Below are 12,546 nucleotides of genomic sequence, written 5' to 3'. Positions count from 1 at the left end.
CTCAGTGGGAGAATATTGTAGCTTCCAGGGCCCTGTTGTAATATACGAGGGACCACAGAGAATATAACAACTCTAAAGCATCAATTACCTCTCTCGCTCTCTCTCCCTTTTCCTGTTTCTCTCTCTCCGTTTCTTGCTGCAGTAAATACAATGTAACCTTGTCATCAGAGTCCCCTCCACCTCTGTTTCAATTTGACAGTGAAAAATGCAGCCGCAATGAATAGCAAAGAGTGTGTGTGTGTGTGTGTGTGTGTGTGTGTGTGTGTGTGTGTGTGTGTGTGTGTGTGTGTGTGTGTGTGTGTGTGTGTGTGTGTGTGTCCATCTTTCTCATCCCTCATTTTCATTCTGTTTATCAGCGTGTGGGTGTGTTATCAAGAAATTATTTTTGTTTTGTCTGTGGCAGAAATGTATGTGTGTGTGTGTGTGTGTGTGTGTGTGTGTGTGTGTGTGTGTGTGTGTGTGTGTGTGTGTGTGTGTGTGTGTGTGTGTGTGTGTGTGTGTGTGTGTGTGTGTGTGTGTGTGTGTGTGTGTGTGTGAGAGAGGTGTCACACAATTCAGCCACACAAAAACACAGTCGGCTACCTTCACACCATACCAGCTATGCTGTTTAACGATACGTTTAAATGTGTACTTTGACGAGCAGTTGCAAACAGCACACATACACTACACCTTACGGTTCAATATATTTTTGTGTGCGTATAGGCGTGTTTATGTGAGTGCAAGTCATATTTGTTGCGCTGCTACAAACACCTACACGCTTGCACGCCTAAAAAAAAAAACCTATTTCTGTCTTATCCACTATTTATTTAGATGGCCTTTGACAATACATTTCACTGTAAGCTCTAATTTAGGTGTGCAGATGTTTGTGAAGCACTCAAAGTACTCCTATTTGTGTAAACGTGTACATTAGTGAGCTATAGCAAACGGCACACCTACGCCACACCTTACGGATTGATAGATAGTTTATGATAATCAACTTAGAATTTACAGTAGGCTATATCATGAAGGCCAATTCTGTTTTCACCACACTTCAACCTGGGAGCATTTGACTATGGCAATGAGCTTTCTTAATATATCAGTATTTACTGCAGTGCACCAAGGATTACACATGCAGGCAGGTGTGACATTCGTGTGAACTAAATCAGGAGTAGTGAACGTTATACGCGTGCACTCTATCAATATGTGTGAACTAAAGCACCAGCACAACACCGACGCTACGTGTGTTACGCCCGTGAGTCTATGTAAATATTAGCCATGCATAAGTAGGCGCTAGTGAGGTGTTTAGCGATAATTGGCCGAATCAGTTACATTACATTACATTTAGCTGACGCTTTTATCCAAAGCGACTTACAATAAGTGCATTCAACCATTAGGGTACGAACCCAGAACAACAAGAATCGAGAAAGTACAATTTTCTTCAAAAAAGCCAAACTATAAAGTGCTATAAGTAAGTGCCATTTAAGTGCTATTAAAGTGCTACTTTTTTTTTCTTTTTCTTTTCTATTCAAGGTAAAGTCGGAAGAGGTGTGTTTTTAGTTTGCAGCGGAAGATGTACAGACGTTCTGCTGTCCTGATGTTATTGGGGAGCTCATTCCACCATTTAGGAGCCAGGACAGCAAACAGTCGTGTTTTTGTTGAGTGTTTAGCTCGCCTAAAGGTGTTATCTGCACAGTTCATAGGCGTGCATGGGCTTTTGTGTCTGTGTGTGTGTCTGTGTGTGTGTCTGTGTGAATAATTGAAAATTGTTCTCTCTAGATCTTCTGCAGTTGTTTATGGTTGCCCCTCTGAGACCCCTCTCTTACTCAACTGCTGGGTAGTAAGAAACTGAGCTGTGTGTGTGTGTGTGTGTGTGTGTGTGTGTGTGTGTGTGTGTGTGAGAGAGAGCGTGTGTGTGAGAGCGTGTGTGAGAGAGCGTGTGTGTGAGAGCGTGGGTGTGAGAGCGTGTGTGTGAGAGCGTGTGTGAGAGAGCGTGTGTGTGAGAGCGTGTGTGAGAGAGCGTGTGTGTGAGAGCGTGGGTGTGAGAGCGTGTGTGTGAGAGCGTGTGTGAGAGAGCGTGTGTGTGAGAGCGTGGGTGTGAGAGCGTGGGTGTGAGAGCGTGGGTGGGCATATCTGTGGTTGTTGTCCTACAGCAAAGCGATCCCAAGGCTAATGTGTTGAATCAGAATCACTTGCACAGTTCAGATCATTTCTTTCTTTGGCTCATGTTATTCTCCGTTTCTTATGTTGTAGACAGCATTTGTTAACAAATGATAGAATACTCTAAATTCTTGATAATTCAATACTGAATATTCAGTTGGTGTTTATTGAGTCCTTAAAGTCGCGACAGACAATTTCAGAAAAGGTTTTCAGTGAAACTAAGACAAGAATATTGTCTTGTTTCAAGTATTTTCTAAGATTATGGTTCATTTCTACTGATAATTTTTTATTGTTAAGACACGTGCATTTGTACATTTCAACAAAATTATTGTACTAGTGTGACTACCGCTGCTGCACAGGCCCGTTAGAATGATTGAGATTTTCAGGACTTAGTTTCAGACAGAAATGACAAACATGTTGCAGTGTCTTCCTGAGTCTCTGTGTTTTGTGCAGATTTTGGAGGCTTATATTCCTGCTCCACGTGTTTGTTGAAGTTTGTAGATATGTGACTGAAAGCGACAGGAGAGATATTATTGCAGATGTCTTGGGAGAACGCACATAAGCCAACATCTGAACAGCGGCACATCATTAATCATAAGAAGCCCGTCCTCCGCGACCCCGTCCTGTAATTTGTAGAACCTTTAACAGTGTTAACTGTCCTGTTTTATGAGTGCTCCACTAATGCTGAAGTGCAGACATAAATCACCTCAACACTTAATCTATGGCTGTATTTTGGAATTGGCTGTGTGCGTTGACCTGCACAGAGGTGGATGAAGGGGAAATGGGGCAGGAGATGGAGCAGCAGGGTCGCCTGCTGGTGTAAAGATTGTCTGCATCCCGAGGGTTAGAAGGTGGTTCTTTCCACAAATCAAATTTATGTCCAGTGCTGTCAAAGCATCGTTGAGTAAGACAGCAAACCCTTAGCAGTTCTGACCTTTGGTTGAATGTGTCTATGTATATTAGTTATTATGAGACATTTATGAAAAAAGACCCTGCATGTTTTACTGTATGTGATTTGGCAAATTAAATTACTTTTAAAAATGACAGGTTCTGGACTGTAATGAATAAATGAGACAAATCTGCAAGCAACAAGAATCTGATCTTGAAGGACTGATTGATTGATTTGTTGTTGTGGGCCTGTAAAACAGTGGACATCAACAACAACCAAGATGACCATATTATTAGTTTGTATTATTAGTATGTAGTTCCACATTTTGAACTTGAAACATTCTAAAGTTTTCAGTTCCCCTATTAGATATTTCATGAGGAATACCCACTTTTTGTGGCTGAAATAAACACTAAAAGGTTTGTATTAGCAGCTTAAATTGTGGGGTTTTTTTTGTGTGTCTCTTTTCAGATCCCCAATAATTGTCCAACTCATAGTTTTAATGTTTTATAACCTCAGTCTGTGCTCAGTGATTCAAACCTGTGTGTTTGTGTTCTGTTTAGGGGGTTCCTGGAAGTCCTAGCTCACCTGGTAGAGACGGCCCCCCAGGAACAAGGGTAAGATACTGGACCAATATCACCTCTACTGGTTACTGTGACACCGTGGGCTTTGGTGGTCCTTGGGAATATACAGTATAGCAAAGAGATTTTCTGACACATTTATTTTAACTACAGTAGATACAGTATATGTTGATGGGAGTAAAGATGAAGACAAAAAAACGTTTTTAATTTAGTTTGGAGTTAAATGGTGTAAAACTACATCTTTAAAGGGGGAGTTAAAGGCAGTTATAATTGTGTAAATGTTAAAAAATTTACCATTGACAAGATAATAACAGACATATCTGATGTAGTTGTGATAATAGCATATCTGTCTGCTGACTTGGCCAATAATCATTAAAGAAGATGCTCTAATATAAAAAAAAAAAATTATAACAGTTTTGAGAAAAGATACAGAGGGTTTTTTTCCCTCCTAAATCCACACAGCAAAATGGAGAAAATGTGGAAAAATAATCATTTTGAATGATAGAAAATATTAAGCAAACATTATATATAATCAATGGACTGCATTAAAAAATTAGACCATAAAAAATATAACATTTGTATCATCTTTATTCTTATTTTAGCTGACTTTTTAGATCTAATTTAAAATACAGATATAGTTTTCAAAAAAAAATTTTGGTGAAAATATTTGCAGTGTTTTTCCAGCTGTTTGCAGGATCTGAATGCCCAGCTGTGTTTGTCTGTTTGGTTTTATGTCTCTTCATAAAACCAAACATCTCTTGTCCAGTTGTTGAAAACAGTGTAGTGTGTGGGTTTTGAACACAACATTCACAGTACATGAGATCCCATTCACGAAGGCTCTGTGATACCAGCTGGCTGTTGTTGATGCTAACAGTGGAATCAGGCCTTACAATGCCCCACTGGGCTGTAAATACCAAAACAAAATCGCAGTCAGGGAGCAATGTGTCGGCAAGCAGAAAATGGAGGCTTTGTCCAAATATGTGAGATGATAACAGAAGAGTTGGGTTGTGGCCTGCCTCCTGGAGAGGTGAAAGATTCTGCACGTAATCAATCTGCTGTGTCTCCGTTGGTTGACAGACGCTCGTCCCCTCAGTGGTAGTTGTCAGAAGTTGTTCATAGTTTTCAGACCTGTCATGTGGTCTCTTTCAGGACACTTGTATGTTGGCAGGAGTTTATTTTCATTGGCCAGAAAGGTTTGGAGTTCATGAACTTTTTGATTTTGGTTTGATTAAAAGAGCCAGTGACAACCTCTCCTTTGTAAATTTACACGTGTATTATTATATTTATCTGATTCCAGCACCACATTTTTATTTAACATCTTGGTCAATTTAAAGCAGCAGTGTTCCGAAATGTTTCAATAAGTGCCAACTGACCATGAAAGAAACTGTTGGGAAGGTTTTTTTCTGTTCCCACCACACGTGAAAGACTACAATTTTGCTGATCAGACATTTTCTAGGTATTCGAAGTCTGGCAGACGTTAAGCAACAGAACCATGCTGGCCTGAGATCGTGTCACTTTACATATTTCCGTACCAACTCAAATATTTCCCTTTGTGCATTTGACTTTCATAAACAGTGTGTCCATCAAACTCCCACTTTACTGTGAGTGTGTATGCAGTGGAGATGGATACATAATCACACAGTATTGTAGAGGTTCTCAGCTCTGTGTACAATTTAACCCTGCACTCGAGCTAAATTCTGTTCACATGGTTTCTTCCAATGTTATTTTTGCCTCAGGACTTTAGTAACTTCATCACTGATGCTCATTTTGATACCTAATGTTTGACTAACTAAAGTACAGTAAATGTATTTTCTTGCCAAAAGGCCGCTGATGTAAAAACACCATCATTTACGTCAAAGAGAGTGCACCTTATTTTACTGTTTTTAATACATTTGTACACAGCAGTAAAGTCAGGTCATTTCAGATTTATTTATATAACACATTAAAACCAAGGTGCTGAACATAATTAAACCGAATTCAAAAAGTCAAATAGACTTGATCAGAGTGAAAAATAAGCAATAAAAAAAAGTTAAATAAAAAATCATTGGTATAGAGGTTGATGACATGATATGGAGGGGAAGGTTGTTCCAAAGCTTAGGAACTACAACAGAGAAAGTGTGGTCGACACAGGTAGTTGAGCAGCACGAGAGCTGCCTTTAAATGTGGATGTAGAATCACAGTACTTCTGCTAAACACCACTGCCTCCAAGAACTCAGACTGTGTTTGACTAAATGGCAAGATTTAAACTTAAAAAAAAAAAAAAGTGAGCAGGCTTTGTTTTTCACAGCTGACCTTTTGACCTGTTATAGTAGGAAAAGCGTTACCAATAACATTGTCACTGGTTCAGTTCTATTCAAGTGTGTCAATAAACAGTATGACAGTAAGCGAACATGAAGAACACCAGGGCCTACATGTAGACTAATGTAATTATTGAGGATAATTGCGTAAAATCACAAATCAGGGAGCAATTTTAGCTGACATCAATTGGGGAAGACAGTTTATAGACAGCAATATAGAAATATGACTTTAACTAAGTGAACAGAATAACAGGCCTTTGAAAACAAATATTAACCCACAATGCTTATGCTACATATTTGGGTTGCCATTTAAAGGGGATTTAGATCAGCAACTACTCTGGATCATCCAGTGTGTACAATAGAGGACAGAGAAATCAAGTCTGACTAAAAGTGAAAAGCAGAGTTAGATGGGTTGAAACAACAGTAACCGTCTCTTGAGTTCATTATTTGTCCGTAACAGAGAAATGGAACAAGGAAAGCCATAAATCTTGATTATATCTTTAGTTATTTTTTCAACTGGGGACCAAACTGAGTAGATCCAGGTTTTCCACATGATCCAGCCTCATAAAAACCTACTAACACTCCTGCCCAGGCCATCATTTTGGCTCACACATGTATTATTTGAGAGATACTGATGACTTGTAAATTATCCAACATCCAAATCATGCTTCACAGCCTTGCATGCAAACTTTAAAATGAGTACAGATTTCAGTCCTGTTGAAAGAGGTTACTCAGAGAACCTGCTCAATTTGTTTGTTTGTAAAATGTGTTTGACATTGACAAACGACTTTTGGGAGGATCTGAGGCCTCCTCCGGAGTCCCATCAGTTGGTTGATGAGGATGAGTATTTACTGTTTGACACCAGAGTGACTCTCGCTGAGGAGTTTTCTGATGTCACACACTGGCTCGGCGTCTTCAGAAAAGCTTGTGCATATTTTGTGGCGTAATGAACGCAGATTTTGTGGTGCTGTCACAAACTTGGTATTTTCATTTGGAAGGTGAAGGTTTGCATAAGCTTGATGCTGCTTCGGCGACAGCAGGTTGGAACACCACAGGGGAGTTTCCCCTTCTGTCTAACACGCTGTGTCTTCATATGTGCTAGATTCTCCACTTCTTTAGTAGTTTTTATTGTATTTAGTTGATAGTTATCTCCTCACAGAGGCTAAAATGAAGACTGTATAAGACGTGTCCATGCTGAAAGGGCACCAGCCTCATTGTGTCACCACAAAGTTTGACAGACATCCAAACTGAAATTAAAGGATTAGCTGAACTTCAGGTTAAACTGTTTTCCAGAAGAATCCAAGTTGAGCTTCCAAACGGTGTAATATTACCACTGAATTTGTTCAATTTGAATGACCCATAAATACTAAAATAAAACAAAGGCATCATCATGTTATTATATATCGTGTTATTATGTGTCATACATTCAGACAAAATAGTTCTGGTGCTCCTGAAATGAAAGCTGCAGTTTCATATTAATGTTTTTTTTTTTTTTTAAACCACAGCATCATGGAGAAGAGGTGGTAGAGGAGTTGCTTTTAAACACCTCAGAGCCAACCAGAGTACTGATTGTGTAACAGACAGGAAGAATGCACCTGTGTTTTGTATAATCTGTCTGAAAGCATCAGTAAAACCAAACGTAAAGGCAGATTTTTAGTACGTAGGGTGACTGGCAGAAGCAGCATATTCAATAGCTATTAATTATGGGTTTCTTTAGTTTAGTTTCTTTAATTGCATGAGAAAATAACAGTGTCCCTATCAGTTTCATCTGGAGACTTTCAAGAAATTCCTCAAGCAAAAAAAAAAAGCTTGACCTACAATTATGAACACACCTAAAATTTAATACACAGAATGTATTTCACTTTAATTTTTTCAGGGTCTGCCAGGTAACAATGGACCACAGGGACAACAAGGACCCCCCGGACCCATTGTAAGTCTGTTTTATTATTATTCTCAGCATCCTTTTGTCTGAAAAATTCACTCTGATCCTTTTGCTTCCAGTCACCTTCCTGCTCCATCTGTGTCTTTCTCCTGATGGCTGTCTTTCTCTCAGGGCACACCAGGAGCACCAGGAGCTACAGGATCAGGTGGGCCAGGAGGGCCCCATGGGGATCAAGGACTTCCTGTGAGTAAAAATGATTTTTGTTTTATTTTGATCAGATTGATCTGATACTCCATTTGTGAAAGAACTTAACATTGAAACATAAGTGGCATATTTGTTGTGAGGGCTGAGAAAATAGAAAATTATTCTGTTGTTTGACCTGAACCATATTAAGCAACCCTCACACAAACTAACATCTGGAGGGTTTAGTAAATTTAAGATGCCTGTGGTGTTGACTGATTGACTGATAACTAATAATACATTTTATTTGTATAGCATTTTTCAAGACACTCCAAGACACTTTTACAGGTTAAAATGATCAAGACAACACAATAAATGTATAAATCACACAACAATCACATTAAAATAATAGTAAAACATTAAAAGCAGCTTTAAAAAGGTGGGTTTTCAGTTGTGATTTGAATGTGGCCAGATCAGTGCAGTCTTGGATGAGTTTGGGGAGGCAGTTCCAGAGGGAGGGGGCAGCCATGGAGAAGGCTGTCGCCCCAGGTCCAATGCTTGGTTCTGAGCAGTGGGGACAGAAGGTTGGCATCAGAGGAGTGGAGGCTACGGGAAGGAGTGTGGTGGTGGAGCAAGTCGGTGAGGATAGGGGGGGCCTGGTTGTGGAGGGCTTTGTGGGTGAGGAGAAAGACTTTGAACTGGATCTGTTAAGGGATGGGAAACCAGTGGAGGTTATTCAGGACAGGAGTGATGCGATTGCAGGAGTTTGTAAACAGGTGTGCAGCTGAATTCTGGATGTACTGGAGTTTGTTCAGTACTTTGGATGATGTTCCATGCTATTGCAGTAATCGAGGCTGGACGTGATGAAGGCATGGGCCAGTCCCTTACATAATCCATGCAGGAGACTTTGACATAACTTATCCACATTAAAAAATTAAACAAGAGGACATGACCTCTCTCCTACTTCCTCATTTTCTCCCCATGATGCCTCCCTGAATTTAAAGAACAACCTCAGAGCTGCATCACATAAAGTTACAGATGTGCTGAAAGATAACTTTGTTGTTTAGTTTTCTAAAAGGAACTCCTGCTTTCAGGATTGTTCGTTTTTGTCCTATTCCACTTCATAATGTCCCTTCTCCTAACTGGAAGCAGCCTGTTAGCATTGGGAGCAGAACGTAATACCAACTCAATCATTTAGTCAATTAATGTTACTACAGTCATGAGGCTAATTGTTTGAGATGATCCAAAACAGAAATCCTGATGCATTTACTTCATAAGGTGATTTTTTTTTTTTTTTTTTTTAATTTAAGGAATAATGAAGGAAAACCGTAGTATTATGGTTTGGCTTGAACTTTTCAAAAGTAGAATGAGTCAGATTTTGTTTAGCCCTTCAAAAAGGAAAAAAGTTGTGCAAGTGACACAAGCAGAAGCGCAGACAAGGATGCTGAGGCGAAGATATTGGGATCCAAACTTTGTGTAATGCGAACAGGAACAGATGATACCATGATGTTGGTGACAGCTAATCTAGCCTGGGGTCAGCTCTGCAGGCCAGCAGCAAGTTTGGCTCAGAGAGTGGAGCTATAAATCACTTACTCTCTCTCCAACTCACACACATATACACAAAAACCAGTGAAAGATCCCATCTGCCTATTCCCTGAGATGGAGAAGACAAAAACACCCTTATGAATGATTGTACATGCAGCTAATGCATAAGCAAAACAAAGTAATCTCCCTTTCCTGGAGTTCAGTCTATTATTTAACTTCTTAAATTTTTTGTTTCAAACTTTAGCTCCACATTAAATTATGAATTCAGTCCCTGTTCTGCCCCCTGCAACCCTTTGCCAGCACTGCAAGAGAACACTTTTCTTTTTAAACAAGTTGTTTTTATTGCAGCCAGTTAAATCTGCAGGGAAATTTAGCATTTTGCTTCATTGTGACACAACTGACCTTAAGAAAACGGCGAGTCCCACATATCTCTCTCACTAGGCTGAGAAATTAGTTGAAGGGCAGTGAGTTTATGCCACTGAAGGCGAGATAGAGTGTAAAGATGCAGAGCAGCAGCTCTTCAATTGCTCTCTACAGATTCTTGACCTGAGCATCTGATGTGAAATCCCAATTGCTCTATTTTAGGAATGACATGATGCATCTGGAAATGTAATGCTCCATCTATCAAGACACATAAAATGTTATAATAGAGACAGAACAAAACATTTTGATTTGTAGCCTGCTCTAAAGATTATGTAAGAAACTCAATTTGGTTTACTGTTAGATTGTCCCACCGCAGTTGTCACCAGGTTTACTTACAAGTCCACCAGATCATTGTAGCTCTTGGTGATGTCGTGAGTGAGACCATAAGTGTCTGACCTGGATACTATTTCTTGAATGTGGTTTCCAGTGACTCATCCTCCTGAGCTTTTTCTTTTTTTCTTTTTGCTTGATTTGGTAGTGAGTGGCCTTAGTTATGACATAAAAATCAACAATCTTGTGACTGTTTTATCAGTTCACATTTTAAGTGCTGGCCAAGAATAAATCCATCGTAAGTGTACTTTCCTCAGCAGATAAACTAAAACGTTTTGAGTGAAAAAACACATTGGACAGAGCCTACATTTCCAGGGCATAATGTTAAGACCGTTTTGATTGAATAATAATAGAAATCAGATTTATATGAGGGATATTCCTGGCTCTCTTGTGCTTTTTGGCCCCCACATAGTTTCATTTTGCTTTCCCATGTCACTCTGATAAGATAGAAGACATTTATGTGCCCAGGAAGATTCACCAGATCCAGAAACACACACAGAAGAGATCCAGAACGAGACATTTATTGTCGAGACCTCCACTCCAATTCAGCAGCTGTGTCAAATATTGGCAAAGACTTTCTATCATCCGCAATATAATGCGCTTTTGATATTCCAGGCCTGCACACACACATTTCCTCTATCCCTCTCTCTACCCACCCTAACACACCAACACGGCCAGTCAGTCAGTCGCTGGTCAAGGACATGCTTACACCAAGATAAACAAGCCTTTATTCAAAAGCTGTAACAATATCAAACTGAAATTCATGATATCAGCGACCCATGGTTCTGTGCTCAGGAAATATTTGTCTTTTATTTGCCTCTGGATTACAATGCGTTACACTGTGATATGCACAGGCTTGGCAGGTTTGTATGTGTGTATTGTGGTCAGATATGCATCTCTGCTTTACAGCGTTGACGTTAGCAGAAAGCCAGCCCATCCAAGGCGCAGATGTCACTGTTTGTTTGCGGGCACTAACATTGGGGCCCGTGTGTATATGTTATCTTTAGGACACAAAGAATTTTAAATGTATATAGATATAGTACTGACTGTTAGATCAGTTTACAAAAGAGATGAAGAGAAGGAAACATGGAGAGTAATGGGGTGGGGACATTAAAGGGGAGAGAGAAAGAGGGATGAGCATGGCTATTTGTGAGGATTTAGCTCAGTCGGCTGTTTATTCTCCTCCTGTGCTTTTATGTTCCAGGGTCCTGCTGGTACCAAAGGCGATAAGGGAGAAAGAGTAAGTCACTCCACTCACACACTTGAGCCACCATTTAGAGAAAATCAAATTTTACTGCTCCATTTTGCAGTGGAAATTCAGTTATTTCTGCTGAAATAAAACTCTCGACAATTACTCACTAATGCTTCACACCCTCGTTTTGGAGAAATTGCATTACTCTCCAGTACATAGCCACTGTTTCCTGTTGGTCTTCTGCACAAACATTCACTTTATTTCTCTTTCACTCCCTCAACCTCGTTTAAGGCACACCAAATCAAATCAGTGTGCATGGTTGAAATTTGCGGAGCAGGGTATGTATTTTTGCTGACACAGTAGCGAAGCCATCACTGCCGAGGGCTTGAGAAACACACAACTTGCCAATTTGAATCGAACCTGTAATTTCTGTTTCTGCTTCATTTTATCAACTGTTGGAGACATTTATACGTTGCTGCAGTTAATTTTTGTACAAGACTCAACATGCAATTGTCTGAAAAAAATACCTGAGAGGCGTTTTTTTCCTTGGTGTTGTAGATTTTAGCAAGTGAGGTGGCCAAGTTGTGAATTAAGCGGGTCAGAGGAATCTGAATATGATCATGTGGTGTGCATCTACCCTCAAACTCATTTCACAGTCCCAAAATGATTCATGCAGCAATATCTTCACTGAGCGGGGAAAAATGAACATTTACTGCAAAGCTTTTTCCCCTAATATATTTTTGCTACGTGCACAGTAATAAATGTCATATCATACGACTGTATGATGATGATGATGATTGCAAGGTAAAAGAGAATACTGCCAGCTATTGAATTCATAACAAAATGGTGGTTCAGCAGAGACTCACCTGGACTTTAAACAATTGTTCTTTTAAATATTACTGCACATATATATTATATTAAAAGCTTCATATCAAGTCAGACATCTAACAAATAAGAGTCTAGTGCTTATTGAATAACTAAATAAATATATTTTCAATGGAATAACTTTTTTATTGCGTATTTAAGTGATTTTAGTATTGAACATCTTTGAATTAGAGGACTTGAGAAAAAAATCATTTAAGAAATGAGCTGGG

General features: G+C 39.5%; 1 protein-coding gene across 1 annotated transcript in view; it reads left to right on the top strand.

Moving 5' to 3' along the window:
- The window catches only part of col14a1a (collagen, type XIV, alpha 1a), a 130,403-nt gene that overhangs the window by 108,627 nt on the left and 9,230 nt on the right, over positions 1–12,546 (top strand). The window contains exons 40-43 of the mRNA XM_069693235.1: positions 3,586–3,639; positions 7,777–7,830; positions 7,954–8,025; positions 11,465–11,500. Coding sequence (XP_069549336.1) covers positions 3,586–3,639; positions 7,777–7,830; positions 7,954–8,025; positions 11,465–11,500 — 216 coding nt within the window. The remainder of the gene's footprint in view (positions 1–3,585; positions 3,640–7,776; positions 7,831–7,953; positions 8,026–11,464; positions 11,501–12,546) is intronic.

This window comes from Brachyistius frenatus, unplaced genomic scaffold, assembly GCF_029030835.1.
Source record: "Brachyistius frenatus isolate BFR_SWC_R1_liver_20210118 unplaced genomic scaffold, ASM2903083v1 Contig_14, whole genome shotgun sequence".
Taxonomy (NCBI): Eukaryota; Metazoa; Chordata; class Actinopteri; family Embiotocidae; genus Brachyistius; species Brachyistius frenatus.
This window is presented reverse-complemented; position numbering and strand designations above follow the sequence as displayed.